Source organism: Cryptomeria japonica, chromosome 11 (assembly GCF_030272615.1).
Source record: "Cryptomeria japonica chromosome 11, Sugi_1.0, whole genome shotgun sequence".
Taxonomy (NCBI): domain Eukaryota; kingdom Viridiplantae; phylum Streptophyta; class Pinopsida; order Cupressales; family Cupressaceae; genus Cryptomeria; species Cryptomeria japonica.
The window spans coordinates 336425082-336441209 of record NC_081415.1 but is presented as its reverse complement, the minus strand read 5'-3'; the positions used below and the strand labels follow the sequence as shown (position 1 = coordinate 336441209).

The following is a 16128-nucleotide window of genomic DNA, read 5'->3' as shown; positions in this document are numbered from 1 at the left end:
AGCGACGGTCTTACTATAGACAAAACCAATTCGATGCTCTATTTCCATAAGCATGCACATATTTGCAAAGAAGGGTCTTCATTTGAATGCATGGCTGGGAAGATTATTAAGGAAGATCAATGCCACAGTGATACTGCTGAGTGTCCTGTGCGTGGCATATGGGCTCAACATCTCACAGATCTTGGTTATGTCAAATGAACACAACAACTAAAAGTATGTGTATCAAAGAGCAACCATCAAATGAGATCTAAATCTTCAAGTGCAAAGCATCAGGAATGAACAATTGTTGGATTGCGAGGAAGACTAATAAACAAAGAGATAAGTAATCCATGTTTGATTAATGGTCATAAATTTCATATGTAGTTATTAATTCATGCAATTACATTATGCGTGTTATTTGTGAATCAACATTGTCAGTAGGTGTCCACACACGACAAGCTGCATTTGAATATCTTGTTTCAATTTCTTCAACGTACTATGAGAAACTTGCCCCTTACATGCAGGACATCTTTAGAATCACAACAAAAGCAGTTAAAAGTGATGAAGAGCTTATTGCTCTTTAGGCTATAGAGTTTTGAAGTACTATTTGTGATGAAGAATTCAGGAAGAATATGGAGGGGACTTTAGTGGAGATTCTGAGACTTCGCATTTCCATTCTATAAACGAGTATTTGCTTGCAGAAGTGCAACAGTCCATGAGGAAGCAATGTTGACCATAGGGGCTCTTGTTTATGCTACTAGTGGTGAATTTGCTAAATACATGCCAGAGTTCTATAAGTCATGTTTTGGAGGGGATTTTAGTGGAGATTCCGAGACTTCGCATTTCCATTCTATAAACAAGTATTTGCCTGCAGAAGTGCAACAGTCCATGAGGAAGCAATGTTGACCATAGGGGCTCTTGTTTATGCTACTAGTGGTGAATTTGCTAAATACATGCCAGAGTTCTATAAGTCATGTTTTGCAGGTGATCTTTCGAGATAAAGAAAGGACAGAACTCGATGCTTGCAGTCATAGGATTGAGTTGATGGCGGTAAAGAATTTATTGAAGAAGAAGAACCCATACAGTTTGTCCTTGCGATCTGGTTCTTCGAAGAGGAGGTCAGATGGTTGATATCAGATTCAAAGGGAGTCTAACATTTCATCAGAAGCAACCTTAGACAAGGAGGTCAAAAGGCTGATATTAGGTTCAGAGGCAGCCACACCATCATGAAGATATGCTTAATGCATTCTTCCCTGTGAGAGAGAAGTTTGAGGAGCAAGCCCTTGTTAATACACTCTTCTCTGTAAGGGAGAAGTTTGAGGTGAAGGCCCTTGTTCCACCCTCTGGGAGTAGTCATGGTGAACGTCATGATGAGATGAAAACATCATGTTGAGCAACTCCATGATGAGCACTTGTGTTCATATGCATTCTCATACATGGGAGTAGCCATGATGGATGTCATCATGTTGAGTACCGTGATGAATCGTGTTCCACTCTCTAGGAGTAGCCATGGTGGATGTCATTTCATGACTATATTATTAACAAGGATTCCTCCCTAGCTAAGAGGGAGTGTTGATGTTGTAGTGGCCACCCTTGTGAAGAGACATATGGTGTCATTGAGGACCGACCCCTTATGAAAGGGTGCCTCCCTCATATATATATATAGAAGATGCAAACTCATTCTTTGATCCATTTAATTTATATGAAGAGCATTTTATATATTAGTTAGAGTAGATCGATCCTGTGAAGAAGGCCAATCAGATTTTTCTCCCTCGAGTAGGAGGGTTTTCCCTTGGAGATCAAACTGTAGATATTCTGATCAAACCTCTTCCCAGAGTGAAGGTTGATCACTTCAGAAAAGGCTCAAGTATGATAGAAAGGTAATTTGCTTTGTAATCTGTATTTGCATATCAATAAGTTGTTTAATGTGTAAACTTCTTTGTCATGAAAAGACATTTTGCATTTTATCCCCTGAGTTCATATCTAAGAGGTGACGATCTCTCAAGATAATGAACACTTGTATGTAGACATTGTAAGGTGACGATCTTATAATATCCAAACCAGTTATCATGTTGGATCTCTGGTGTGTCATGGATGTACCATGATTGTGTTGTGGTAAAACATTTGTATAAAGTGTTTTGTGCACATACCACAACTTGGATAAGATGAGAATTTAAATCTTTCTCATATGATTATCCTTAAGTATTGCGTGTTTAGGCAATACTGATATCACATGCTTAGGTGATATCCTATCATCACAAGATTGACGTGATGGACATTTGTATCATGTGTTTAGGTGATACTTCATATCATGTGATTAGTTGATATGATTTTCTAAGATGAGAATTTAAATCTTTCTCATATGATTATCCTTAAGTATTGCGTGTTTAGGCAATACTCATATCACATGCTTAGGTGATATCCTATCATCACAAGATTGACGTGGTGGACATTTGTATCACGTGTTTAGGTGATACTTCATATCATGTGATTAGGTGATATGATTTTCTAAGATGAGAATTTAAATCTTTCTCATATGATTATCCTTAAGTATTGTGTGTTTAGGCAATATTGATATCACATGCTTAAGTGATATCTTGTCAATCACAAGATTGATGTGATGGACTTTAGTATCACGTGTTTAGGTGATACTTCATACCAAATGATTAGGTGGTATGATTTCCCATGAATGTCTAAAATGATTACTATCAACTGAATTGTGATGCTTGAATATATTGTCTACATTCATCTTACCTAGCTAAGAGGGAGTGTTAATGCAGCTTCGGTAAGATAAATGATTGAATGAGAGATAAATGAAGTCTCTCATTCAATCATTTATCATATCGATAACTATGATAAAACCTTCAAGCAATTAATTCCTCTTTGATAGCCATTCTACATTTGCATATAAACAACCTATTGATAATCATACTATGTATTTTGTTTATGTTCATCCATCTAATAAATCTTGTATTTAGATGTATATCGATTAACATAAATAATGATAACTAAATGATTAATGAAAACACCGATTAATATATATCGGGTGGCAATATAACAAAGGTCACTGGTAGTTATCGGGTGTTAGTCTGCACCGATAGTTATCGGTTGTTAAGGCTAACACACCGATAACTATTGGCTGTTAGCATTAAGCGAACACTGATAGACTTCTGTTGTAATACTTCTCCCACACCGATTGGCATTTACGTTGAACATGCATTTGTTTAGTATAAACAAAGAGGCATGATCAAGTAATGTCTTGATCGGTCACTTCTGTTGTAATACTCCTCCCACACCGATTGGCATTTACGTTGAACATGCATTTGTTTAGTATAAACAAAGAGCATGATCAAGTAATGTCTTGATCGGTCATGACCGATCAAGGCATTGCTTGACCGTGCCCCATTTGTTATATACTTATATTAAGTGGCATTCGTGAGATAGGACATAGAAAATATAAAATGCTCCTCTCACCTGCCACAAACAAGAAGTTAGTCAGATTCATACATTAAGTCAATAATATATACAACAAGATTAAGTTAATAGAATATAACTTGCATATTGAATGTGAATTGAACATCATTTACAATCTCAACTATATTGAAGTTGTTATTAAGTATATAATAAGCCTCAGATAATTCATCAGCAAGCCAACTCTAGAGATTGGTCCTATTATCAACATTCTAGGTGTAGATGTTTAGAAAATCAAGAGCATTGTTTTCTAGGTTGAAAAAGACCCACAAAGTCTTGTTTGATGGGTTGCAACCATGTGCAACGTAATAAGGCTGCCTCTTGGCAGACACAAATGTTTCTAGGCCTCTATGCCCTTGCTTATGATTGCTTCTGAAAAAATACTTTGATCTCTTGAAGACAAAATGTCCAGACCAAATCTTTGTTGAAACTTCTGCACAATGAATTTGTGTTGTGGATCCATTAGACCCTTGACATTCCATGGATAATAATTAATTATAACTAATGTTGTAAGACATATCATCAGAAGTGCAACCCTTCTAAAATCAGAGTAATTGTTCTGCAAAAACTTGCCATGTTTTTGGGAGAGAACTCTCTATATTGTAGGTGGTGTTTTTTTGGAATTTCGCAGTCTTCCATTGAAAGAGGAGTATGTAGGAGCTTCTATGATGCTTTGAAGAAGATGTATTATGAAAAACAATATCCACACTGGATTGCTACAAGGAAAAAGTAGTCCGAAGTTGTGGCATTCTATAAAATTGAGGTTTTCTAATCTCCTTGAAGGGCTCCTGGAAGGTTATGGTGGCACAATTCACTTGACCTTGTCGTTGACAGTATGGCAGGTGTTAGGAATAGAGGCTGAGGCTTTCAGTGGCAGTCCATCGTTCTTCATTTTTTGCTTGGGGCAAATCATTTCTTGGCTTGGATACTGGTTTGATTCTGCGATTGACTCACAGTCAATCTTTGATTTTATGTTCCAAGGATTGACACCAAAAACAGGTGTTACACAAGTTGATACACAAAATCTTTGAACATGGCACATATCATCAATTAATATATCAATGGATCTTTTGAGGCCCTGGGCAAAGTCACCTTTTATTCAGACTTGGCATAGAGGATGAAACATAAAAATTTATTTGCTTCAACACATACCTCTCTCCCAAGAGAGGCAGCAATGTGACCAATGAATGGCTAACAGGGTAAAGGAAGACCATGAAACTCAAGCTGAACTGGTTTTGATGGGAACTTTAAGGGGTTGCTGGTCATATCTAAGAATGATGTCTGCTTGTTTGACTTCTGCAAAGAGGAAGAGGAAAAAAAACCTTGGTTAGGTTATGGATTTCATTTTGCTTATCCCCATGGAGTACCCAAGTAGAATTAACCATTTACATGCATTATTAAAATCAGGAATGAGAAGGACAACATTCAGGGGAGTTTCAGAACTCTCATCTTGTGAAAGACCATTCAAACAAACTTCCAGGTCTTTTTAACAGCTGGTGCCATTGGACATAGCTCCCAATCCAACTGCTCCGGCATGTCCAGATGAACTGGAATGCTTTGGCACCACTAAAAAGAGGTAAAATGCCAAAGGGTGAGAAAAATAAAAAAGCTTCCAGAGTAAATGCAAGATATGAAAACTCTCCAATAATTTTGGAAGCCAGTATGAAATAGACCACGTATACTGCATCACCGTCAAACCAGCCTCTCCCTCTTTCTCATGCTTTCTAGTGTCTTGTTTTCCAATAATATATATTTCATCTTTAGAAACTTGTAATATTTTGTAGGCTTGGTAAAATATGCATAACTCGATGGACTTAGGTAGGGAGCTGATTGTATTGCAGTACCTTATGTATCATTGGATTTATGTTACCCATGGGAGGAAATTAGGGCTTTCTAAATTCTCATAACTAAGAAGACAACATTTCTGTTGGTTTAAATTTTTGTATGATAGGTAGGAATTTCTTAGAATGACAGTTTTAATGAATTTATTTCATCAGTTTCCACAACAGTATACCAATTAACAGTATATCCTTTAGATGATCTTAAATTGTTTTTAATGTTTTTTGGAGGCCCCTTTTTATTCTAATCAGATGTGTGTAAATTGGTTTGTTAGTTTCTTTTAAATTTTTAATGAGGTAAGTTAACTACTTTCTTTTATTATGCAGCTCACTTGCATATTTGCCATTTCAATTTGTGCATTGTTCTGTGGTATATTTAGCACAACATTCATGCCATTTGATTTAGAGAAGAAATTTTTGAAGTTTGCATATATAAACTGGAATTCGTCTTTGTATTTTGTAGCTAAGGTGCGTAGTGAGATTCAAGAGGAAACTGACAGAATTACAGGACGCACCAAAATGATTTCTCCTGTACCAATTCATCTCAGCATATATTCTCCAAATGGTAGGCATCTATGGTTTCTGCATTGGCTAAGAAAATTATGATTCAAATTCTTTAGCCTCTTATTTTTGTGTTTTCAATGTTTTTCAGTCAAGACCGGTTTCTTCCATCCTGTTCAAATAGATTGTCTATGGTTGTCGTTTAACATAGATGGTGATATTACTGCATCATACGCTTTAGAAAAGAGTTTTTAAGTGTAAAAACTTTTGAATATGATAATATACCTAAATATTGTTATACTTATGGTAGTCTTATAATTGTATGATAAGTTAACCATTACAGTGATGGAAAGGAGGGTAAAGTGTCTGTTAACGTAAAAGAACATTAAGCAATATGAGAGTATTTTTGTCAAGCACTTGGCTTGTCATTTGTGCACCCTTTAATGTTATTGCTGATCATACCTACTACAATTGATATACTCAATCTGTTACCAAAGACAGAATTTCTTGATGGTCCAAGAAATCCATGACATAATAAATTCTTACTTTACAGTCAATGCTTTTATTGCTGTTTCAGTGTCCTGTTCCAACACCTTGATTTCAATGGTTCGGGTCCAACACCTTAGTTTAAATCATGTTTCCATATGCCGGACATCTATAATAGCGGATTGGTTGGATCTGCAATTATATTAATCAGAGTAGCCGGAAACTCTTTTGTCCCTCCCTGGGCACGCGTATCACCGTATCCGTTCCCGTATCCAAAATAAATACGTGTCCGATACAGCCCAGATACACATTGAATGCTGCACCCACACGTGCCCAAAAAACCTTGATTTCCAACCATGCTAGATACTATGTGATTTGTTTTTTTTTAAATTTGACGGAAATCTTCCTAAATTTAATTTAAAAAAACTTCATTCATGCATTTTTAAAAACAAAATCGGTATAAACAAAACCTACACCCAATGAGAAAGACAAATGAAATGTTTTTCTATTTTAGTGACCCATTTTTTGGGTTATCTTCCAAAACTCTACTATTTTTGCATATTGTAAAATGTTAAATAAACTTATCATTATTTATTTAGCAATTATATGTCTATATTGCTTTTGAAGTAATGAAAATCTCCTCGAATAACTTAGAAAATTGTGTTAAATGTATGTGTATGTGTTTTTTTATGAATGACGTATCCAGCCATATCCATATTGGGGGTCTTAAAAAATGGCTGATACTGTATCTGATACCGTATCTGTATCCGTGTCCATGCAATTTTGATATTAATTGAACAAATTTCTATCTATCTGCAATGGTGCTCCTGGTAACCTAAAGTTTTGTTTTCTCAAATAATGTGCTTCTTGTTCTTTCAGTACATAATCTTAACTCAAAACTTGATTCTATTTTGATTTAATGCAGCTTCTTATCAAATTATGACTCAAGATTGATTGTATTCAAATTCCAAACTCAGCTGGTATTTTACTCTAGGACACTAACTTATTTTTCAATTTTGAGAAAATATCATTACTCTCCACTTTGACATAATTCAACAGACTTTACTTTTATGAAACTTTCCTCATGAAACTAAGAAACTTGACTATTTGATAACTTTGATTGCTCACTGACAGGCACATCCCTTCACAAATATGACATCACAATACCTTTTATCACATATTGTTGACATTACTCCATTGCACTGTTTTAAAAAGTAATCATAGCGCTGCAATACACATCTAAACATCATATTATAAGGAAGACACCAAATCAACTGCGATATACACGTAGAGATAATAATTTGGGGCAGGCCTGGTTTTTTTTTTTTATATTATTTAATTATATTAAATTTTTGAAATTGAATATCAAAGATATTGTTAATCCTTTTCGAAATTCTCAGTCTTCTATATCTGTTTGTTTATTTTTAGCATTCAGTGGCTTGCTGGGAACTGTTAAATGTTTATTTCCAGTGTTTACTACTGTAAACCTACTTTCATATCACTCCATTCCCATATATTCTCATTCCTTCACCTACATCTCTGATGTGCTCTGTGTGTATGACCAGTTCATTTTTATACCAGCATCCTTCTCTATTCTTCATTCACTGTCTAATTACATGGTATCATCAAACACCTGCTCTATCTGTCTTTCATACATTTCTCAAAAGTTCCATTGACCGTACTGTTCATCCTGCCCCGCTATCATCTGGTGAACTTTGAATCTATTGGAAAAGTTGCTGCACATCTCTGTAGCAATCTCATTTGACACTCACCCTGGTCATGTCATGCGTATGTTTAAGGTTATTATGTGCACCATATATCCTTCTTATGCTATAGTAACTTTTTCTTATTGCATATGCTTCCACTTGTTCCTTCATTTCACTTGGTGTTTTTTTCAATCTCTTGGCAATCTGGAGTTATTTCTTCTCATCTGGCCCAGCATTATGTTCCTTTTCTGCGATTTGTATGTATTCTCTTGGCTATTCCATTCTAGTGTCCCAAAAGAGGCTTCTGCACGTTTCCTATAATTTTGAATTTTCTAACTGTTATTAACTTATTTACATCTGTCATGGTTGCAAACAATAATTCAAATTTCAGCCTTCAGTTAGCTGTTTCTTTGACAAAATCTGCATAGAGTCTTTAATTATCCACTACCACATTGTTCCAATTTAATTTCTTCTACAGTGTCTGCAGTATTTCCAAAAACTCTTTTATATAGCAACAAATTGGCTCCAGGCATTGATACCATATGCTAGAAATTTAAGCAGAGAATCCATGAACATACAAGATAGATAACACTGTATGTACAGTTTAATAGCAGTGTCTTTTTATTAAATGCGCAGCTCTTAATATTAAGAAGGCATAATTAAATAAATTTCCATAAACATCCATTGACTTTCTATGTTTGTGACGCCTGATATTATAACTTCCCCCGCGACCTTATGTTACCTACATGTGATGTACAAACTAACAATTCTCAGATCATTAAAAAACTTAACAATTGATTGAATTGATATTTGACAATTGACATTGCTTCAATGAATTTTACTTTATCCAATATTATCTTGTCTTTGGTCATTCATTCAAAAGTACTTTCGTAAGACTTATTATTATTATATGTTTCATTCTGTAAAAGAAGAGAATTACTAGGACCATAATTTATTATGCCATATAAAATGTGGGTCATGTGTTGTAATGAAATATTGATGAAAGCATTTAAGTACTATTCATCCTATTAAACAGTTTGTCAAAAGAGATATTATATTATTAATTGGTGCAAAATCAAGTTATGTAATGTTGGGCTTAATATATTTGAAGAGAGCAATGCAAGAATACATTGGATCATGTATACTTAAGCTGACTTTTGCTTTATTTTCATTTGCAGTTGTAAATTTGACACTCATTGATCTGCCTGGATTAACAAAGGTTGCTGTAGGTGAGGTTCAATATTATTTGTCTGATTTTTTGCTTCTTAGTTTGAAGCAGTATTGGCATATAAACATATTGTGAAAATCTTGAGGTGCTAATTTTTGGATGTTGCAGACGGACAGCCAGAGAGCATTGTTGGTGACATTGAAAACATGGTTCGAAGTTATGTTGAAAAGGTACTATTCTTTTGGTAACATTGCACAAAGAATTTTGTAATTTGAATTTAACCCCCTCCCAGCATGCTAATTTTTAAATGTTCCATGGACTGCTCTGTTTCTGGTATGTGTAAGTCTGCAATTTGCAATCCTGGAGTAGCTATGCTTTTTGTCTGAAAATGGCTGTTCTTTGAATGGAATATATGTTTTTTTATGATATTTCTATTACTTGATGATGTTAGCAATTTCTTGCTCTTTTTACTGTAGTCTGCAGTGTCTAAGAGCATATCATGCCAGTATGGCATTTAACTATTTGAGAGCAGGATTTTGTTTTTGAAAGCTGAAACCATAATATTTTTACTAGAAGGTTTCTTTTTGTTTCACTTTCATGTTTTTATAGAAGAAATGTGCTGCTTCACTTAATTTTCTGACAAAAGGCCAATTTACTTACCTGTTAACTTAGTTCAGGTTCTTTAGAAGAGTTGACATTGGCAAGCATCTCATACTTGTTATGAGTCAAGTAGGGGATAGTTTACTGGATTCTCTGTCAGATGCAACTATATGTAGCCTATTTATGCTCTTTGTTGGCTTGTATTTTTTAATTTATGGAATTTGATTTTTTTTTGCTATGCACAATTGGTTTTATTTTGGTATGCTGTATTGATTGCTTAAGTTTTCTACTATTGGTGGTCTGATAGTTGATCATACGTGTGTTAAGATTTAAAAAAAAATATACTCAGGTGATTAGGTGTTGTTTTGGATAGAATCTTATATGTATACACAAATATGGACAAACTGTGTAAATGTTGCTTTTCTGATGTAACATTGACCTTGTTTGCAGCCTAATAGTATTATACTGGCAATTTCTCCTGCAAACCAAGATATTGCAACATCAGATGCCATAAAACTGGCCCGAGAGGTGGATCCTACAGGTATTTATTACATAAATTACTCTGAAAATGACTGACTATTTCTAGAAAATAGTTTTTAATTTAATTGTTTCCTTACGGACATAAAACAAAGGACGATGTGTATTTTAAAAATAACTGGATTTTCATCTAGATGTCTGATCAATGCCAATGTGCTTTTACTTAGTTGTCATCTATTGCCAAAGGTGCATGTTGCTAAGTGGTTTTAGCTAGAACTCAATTTTATGTTATGATTTTGGATGATTTTATGTAGTTTGTTCTGATCACATTGTTTACATTTCATTTAAAGTTCCAATTTTTACAATTTTGTGGTCCATTTTCAGGTGAAAGGACATTTGGTGTCTTGACAAAGCTTGATCTCATGGATAAGGGAACCAATGCTTTGGATGTGAGTTTTGCTTCATTTCATTTCTATGAAGGGAGTTTAGGGATGCTACTTTTTTTTGTGAAGTAGATGGTGGTTGTTAAAGATATTTGTAATATTACTAGAAATTCTATCGAGTGCAAGCTGAGGCCCCCATAGAATTGTAGGGAAGGTTATTCCCTTAAAATTATATGGAATGATTCTAGCCCTTATTATAGTAGGTTTATTAATGAACTGATTAATTAACATCTAGAAGGTTCCCTTTTGCTGTGCCAACTGCTTTTTTGTTAAATTAACTGCTTTTTTGTTAAATTAAAGATATTTGTAATATTACTAGAAATCTCTTAATATCTAGAAGGTTCTCTTTTGCTGTGTCAACTGTTTTTTTGTTAAAAAATGTGAAGAAGGAAATATTTGTATGGATTCTATTCCAAAGTCGGCCATTTTTTATTTTTAAGGTGGTATTACAATAAGCCATGTTATTGGGGATTGTAATGCCTTAATACTTAATTTTCTGTTTTTAGCTACTGCTAATGCGTTTCATCTTATAAAAAAGGTTCTTGAAGGGCGATCATATCGTTTACAACGTCCATGGGTTGGAGTTGTCAATCGCTCACAAGCTGATATCAATAAGAGTGTTGATATGATAGCTGCTCGACGGAGGGAACGTGAATATTTTTCAACCAGTTCTGATTATGGGCACTTGGCAAATCGGATGGGTTCAGAATATCTAGCGAAGCTACTCTCTAAGGTTACTGACTTACTATTGTCTGGAGCTGAATGCTTTGGTTATCTAGCTGCTGATTGCTTTTGTTATTTATCAGCTGAATGTTTATTCTATTTAATATGCTACTTGCAGCATTTGGAGAGTGTCATTAAGTCACGTATACCAAGTATTGTCTCATTGATAAATAAAACCATTGATGAGCTTGAATCAGAAATGGACCACCTCGGCCGACCTATTGCTGTTGATGCAGGGGTAGGGTTTGCTCTTGATTATCAGATTTTGGTTAAAATGTTGGAACTGCGGAATATTTTTAGTTTAAAAGATTGACATTTTATTTAAAATTGTTGATTGTAATGTGCTGTTTTAATTCATGCAGGCACAACTATATATGATATTAGAGCTTTGTCGTGCTTTTGATCGTATTTTCAAAGAACATCTTGATGGAGGGTACACACACTGCTGAACTCTTTTTTTGCATGTTGCTATGCATATTTTATCTGTCTATATAGAATATGCAGTCATAATTGCAAGGCTAAGTCAATTATCTTGATATAAATGGTGGCTGCTATCTTCACATTCTTAATATTTGGATCTGTCTCCAGTAAATATATTTGTATAAATCTTATCACTTCATGTTGAAGTTTGACTCAACGTAAGCCATTTTCATGCCCTTTGGTCATAGCTGGATCTTTATCAAGGTCATGATGATTTGATGCTTCAACACCTATAAAATTGAAGAGATTCATCCCATAAGTTTAGATTAAATTTTGTGATGGTTTAGAGTTGTATGTGTCTAGTGTACTAGAAATGTCTGTCTTTCGCATATAGTAGATTCATCCCATAAGTTTAGATTAAATTTTGTGATGGTTTAGAGTTGTATGTGTCTAGTGTACTAGAAATGTCTGTCTTTTGTATATAGTGCATTTCCTGCAAACAATATATCTTTTTCTATTGAACAATCCCTTGGAAAAAATAGATGATGAAAAACATAAATCAAATATTACAAATAATAGTTTGTTTTACGCATTGTAGATTTTGGATAAAATTGTACCACAGATGAAGTCTTAAGTGTGGCTCTAAAATTCTACTAGATGCTTTCAGATAGCATAGGTTTGTGGATAGCTGTGCTTGAAGCTAGGGAAAATATTTTTTAACATAGAATAAATAAAATAGTGGGTGTTCGCAAATATATATACGATGCTCTCAGATGGTCTAGGTTTATGGCTAGCTGTGACTGAAGCTAGTGAAATTATCATCTAACATAATGCCGAATCGGATTGCATAACCTACTGTAAATGATTATAAGCCTAAATATAGAATTATGGGTAATTATGGTTAGAGTGAAAATACAATGGCAGCAAGGGGTGGATTATAGTGGAGTAAGTGTGTTTGTAAAAACCCTGATCTGGTTAAGGCCACAGACTGGGGACCTAATCCCCTGCATTAACACAAACTGTCCAAATCTGCAAGTTCAGCTTTCTTGCAGGGGTGCAAAGCCTGTGAGCACAATATCCCCATGGAGGTTTGGACCTTGATGGCAACACCACTACCATCACCATTACATCATGCCCTTAACAGCTATATCTTGATTCTTTTACTTTATGTTCTTTTTAAAAATTCTTCATACACAAAAAAATTAATTTGAATATTTAAATACTAGTTGCTAATAAATTATATCAATTTAATTACTAGTATTTGATATAATATTATAATAGAAAGTTTAATAATTATATAAATAAGAATATTATATTTAAATTAATAATTATTTAATTAATATATTATATTAATTCTATGGTGTTGATATATTTCTGCATCTTTTAGATAGATGTATTTAAGATGTCTATACTTGTAGTTACAGCTAATGGAGAAAACACATGCATGCAACTAGAAAATCATTAAGAAAAAGATAGATGTTAGAACTTAGAAAACTTCAGAAGTGTGATGCTAGACTGTAGTTTCAAATTAGTGAGATATATGTTCAACTATATTAAGTATTGATGTATCACATAAATGGAAACAGAATCAAAAGATCTAACTGAAATGCACAACAGTTTATCTCTAGACACAATCAAACAATAAATAATTATACATGCTGACTAGCTAGATTTGGTGTAAACGGATATTTTGCCTCCAAAATTGCAATTACCTCTGTTACATGGGTCTAGGAGTATGCAGTCTGCATCTGTCTGGTACAACTGGACTAGTTAGCAGTTTAAGCTGAAGCAAGGGTCTATGCAAAATTTCCCTTCTGAATTGCTACTTTTTAATTTTCTTTTCTTAGAGCTACTTATTTATTGATGGGATTATTTTTTTGGTAGTGATCTTGTTCCATCTTGTGACTCTTGCATGAAGAAAGTTCTTGAACGCTTGGCATAACCCTGATCAATGTATTCATTCCTTGGAAATCCTTAGTGCTGGAACGATTTTTGGATGTAGTTGAATATTTATGTCATTGTAACTGCTGGGGATTTTGTAGAACAGCATTAAGCATTCAGCAATTTTGCCTGCATTTTGGGAATTTGTCATATTATTTAATAACAAACTTTGTATTTCAGGCGACCTGGAGGGGAGAAAATCTATGGAGTTTTTGAAAACCAGCTTCCAGCAGCTTTGAAAAAACTACCTTTTGATCGACATCTTTCTTTGCAAAATGTGAGGAAGGTGGTCTCTGAGGCTGATGGTTATCAGCCTCATTTGATAGCTCCTGAACAAGGATATCGGAGGCTTATAGATGGTGCTCTTAGTTATTTCAAGGGTCCCTCTGAAGCATCTGTTGACGCAGTAAAGCATCTTCTTCTATTTACTATTTATCAATATTGCAATCAAATGCACAATTGTTTGAATTTTAAGCAATTCATGTATGAATATGCAGGTGCATTTTATCCTCAAGGAACTTGTTCGCAAATCTCTAAGTGAAACTCAGGTTGGGTTTAGTCTTTACCTTGAATATCTAACTTTGTTAACAGATATATTAGGACGTTATATTGTTGCATATTTGAGGAGCTTAACTCTATATTTTTTCTCTTTGGAATTTACAGGAGTTGAAGCGCTTCCCTACCCTTCAAGCAGAAATAGCAGCTGCTGCAGGAGAAGCTTTGGAGAGGTTCCGTGAAGATGGCCGTAAAACTTCATTGAGATTAGTGGAGATGGAATCTAGTTATTTGACTGTTGAGTTTTTCCGTAAACTCCCCCAAGAAGTGGAGAAAGGTGGAAATCCTGCAGCACCAGCCATGGATCGTTATACAGAAGCTCACCTCAGAAGAATAGGTGGGAGAAAAGCACACACCCAAGGGCATTGTGTCTACATTTTTAGCTTACTATTGTCTATCAGCTATCTTACAACTTTCATTTTTTAGGTTCCAATGTTTCTGCATATGTGGGCATGGTGTGCGATACTCTAAGGAATTCAATACCTAAAGCTGTGGTTCATTGTCAAGTCCGTGAGGCAAAACGCTCTTTGCTTGATCACTTCTATACTCAAATTGGCAAAAAGGAGGTAGGTGCTTTAGGTTAGGGATTTGCTTTCTTAGAGGTTCTGTAGATGTTAGCTCTACAGAAATGCACAGAATTTAGATTGACTGTTGGTTTTATTTGACTTTTGAAACAGGGAAAACAACTAGGACTTTTGTTAGATGAAGATCCAGCATTAATGGAGCGTAGGACTGCATGTGCCAAAAGACTTGAGTTGTATAAGGCAGCTCGGGATGAAGTTGATTCTGTTGCCTGGGCAAGATAAGATTGTGATTAACAATGGAAATCAATGCGACACTCACTTTGATACCTGGTTACAGAACCATGTTCCACATTACAAATCATCATATGAACAGATCTGACATTTTTCATGGCTTCTGCTCTAAAAGCTCTTTTGTAGTATATGATTTTTTTATTGCAGTGTTGTCTGTAGAGCTTATTAATCTTTTGATGCTATATCATGTCTTCAGTTATCAGAATCAAAACATTTTTTGGTTCCTAATTCTTCAAGTTAGGAACAAGTGAAGCTCTTTACATGTTGCAATATCGTCCGGTGAGTTGTAACCATTGCTTGTATTAAATTGTCTTAAAAGAGTTAGAGATTCATGTTTTCCTAAGAACAGCCCACATTGTTCTATTTTTTAATTAATTTATTGAAATTTGAAAGTACACATCAGCATTCAAGTTTGATTATGTTCATATTTCATTGACCAGCTTTAATTCCTGGATTATTTGGTATTGCATTGGTACGTTCATTTTAGCGTATTTTAAATGTTAAGAAAATCTTGGCGTTATACATCTATATCCTGAAATTCTGAAAAGCATGATAGAACTAGTTATTGGATTTAAAAAATGCAGGTTAACATTCTCGTTTGATTTTGTTAATATTGCATTGGCCAGCATATTATTGCTGCATTTTTGATGTTGCATCATATTAGAGATGCTTGGTAAAATGTTATTTACTCTGATGTGCATCTATAACCTCCGATTCTGATATGTAGTAATTTGTAGAATTTTAAAATACAGACGACATTGAAGTTTGATTTTATTTTCATATTTCGTTAAACAGCATTTTATTTCCGAGTTATTTGGTGTTTTTGATTAATAAAGCAGCAAAACAAGGGTGCTGGCCTTATACAAAGACTAGCACTGGTCAGGTACAGACCTCTAACAGCAAAGGCCAAAATAGCCCATTTACAGCACACTAGCAATCAGCGCTGAGTTACTTGGTGTTGCTTGTAATGAAATGCTTATATTTTAAATTTAAAAAATAAATCAA

The 16128-nt window shown here is 34.5% G+C and overlaps 1 protein-coding gene across 1 annotated transcript in view; it reads left to right on the top strand.

Annotated features, from left to right (window-relative positions):
- The window catches only part of LOC131074969 (phragmoplastin DRP1E), a 29097-nt gene extending 13577 nt beyond the window's left edge, over positions 1-15520 (top strand). Inside the window, exons 4-16 of the mRNA XM_058011729.2 lie at positions 5752-5853; positions 9160-9210; positions 9318-9379; positions 10200-10290; positions 10611-10675; positions 11208-11402; positions 11511-11630; positions 11755-11825; positions 13934-14159; positions 14251-14301; positions 14417-14645; positions 14735-14874; positions 14986-15520. Of these exons, the coding sequence (XP_057867712.1) occupies positions 5752-5853; positions 9160-9210; positions 9318-9379; positions 10200-10290; positions 10611-10675; positions 11208-11402; positions 11511-11630; positions 11755-11825; positions 13934-14159; positions 14251-14301; positions 14417-14645; positions 14735-14874; positions 14986-15114 (1532 nt within the window). The 3' untranslated portion in view covers positions 15115-15520. The remainder of the gene's footprint in view (positions 1-5751; positions 5854-9159; positions 9211-9317; positions 9380-10199; positions 10291-10610; positions 10676-11207; positions 11403-11510; positions 11631-11754; positions 11826-13933; positions 14160-14250; positions 14302-14416; positions 14646-14734; positions 14875-14985) is intronic.
- Positions 15521-16128: the final 608 nt, after the last annotated feature.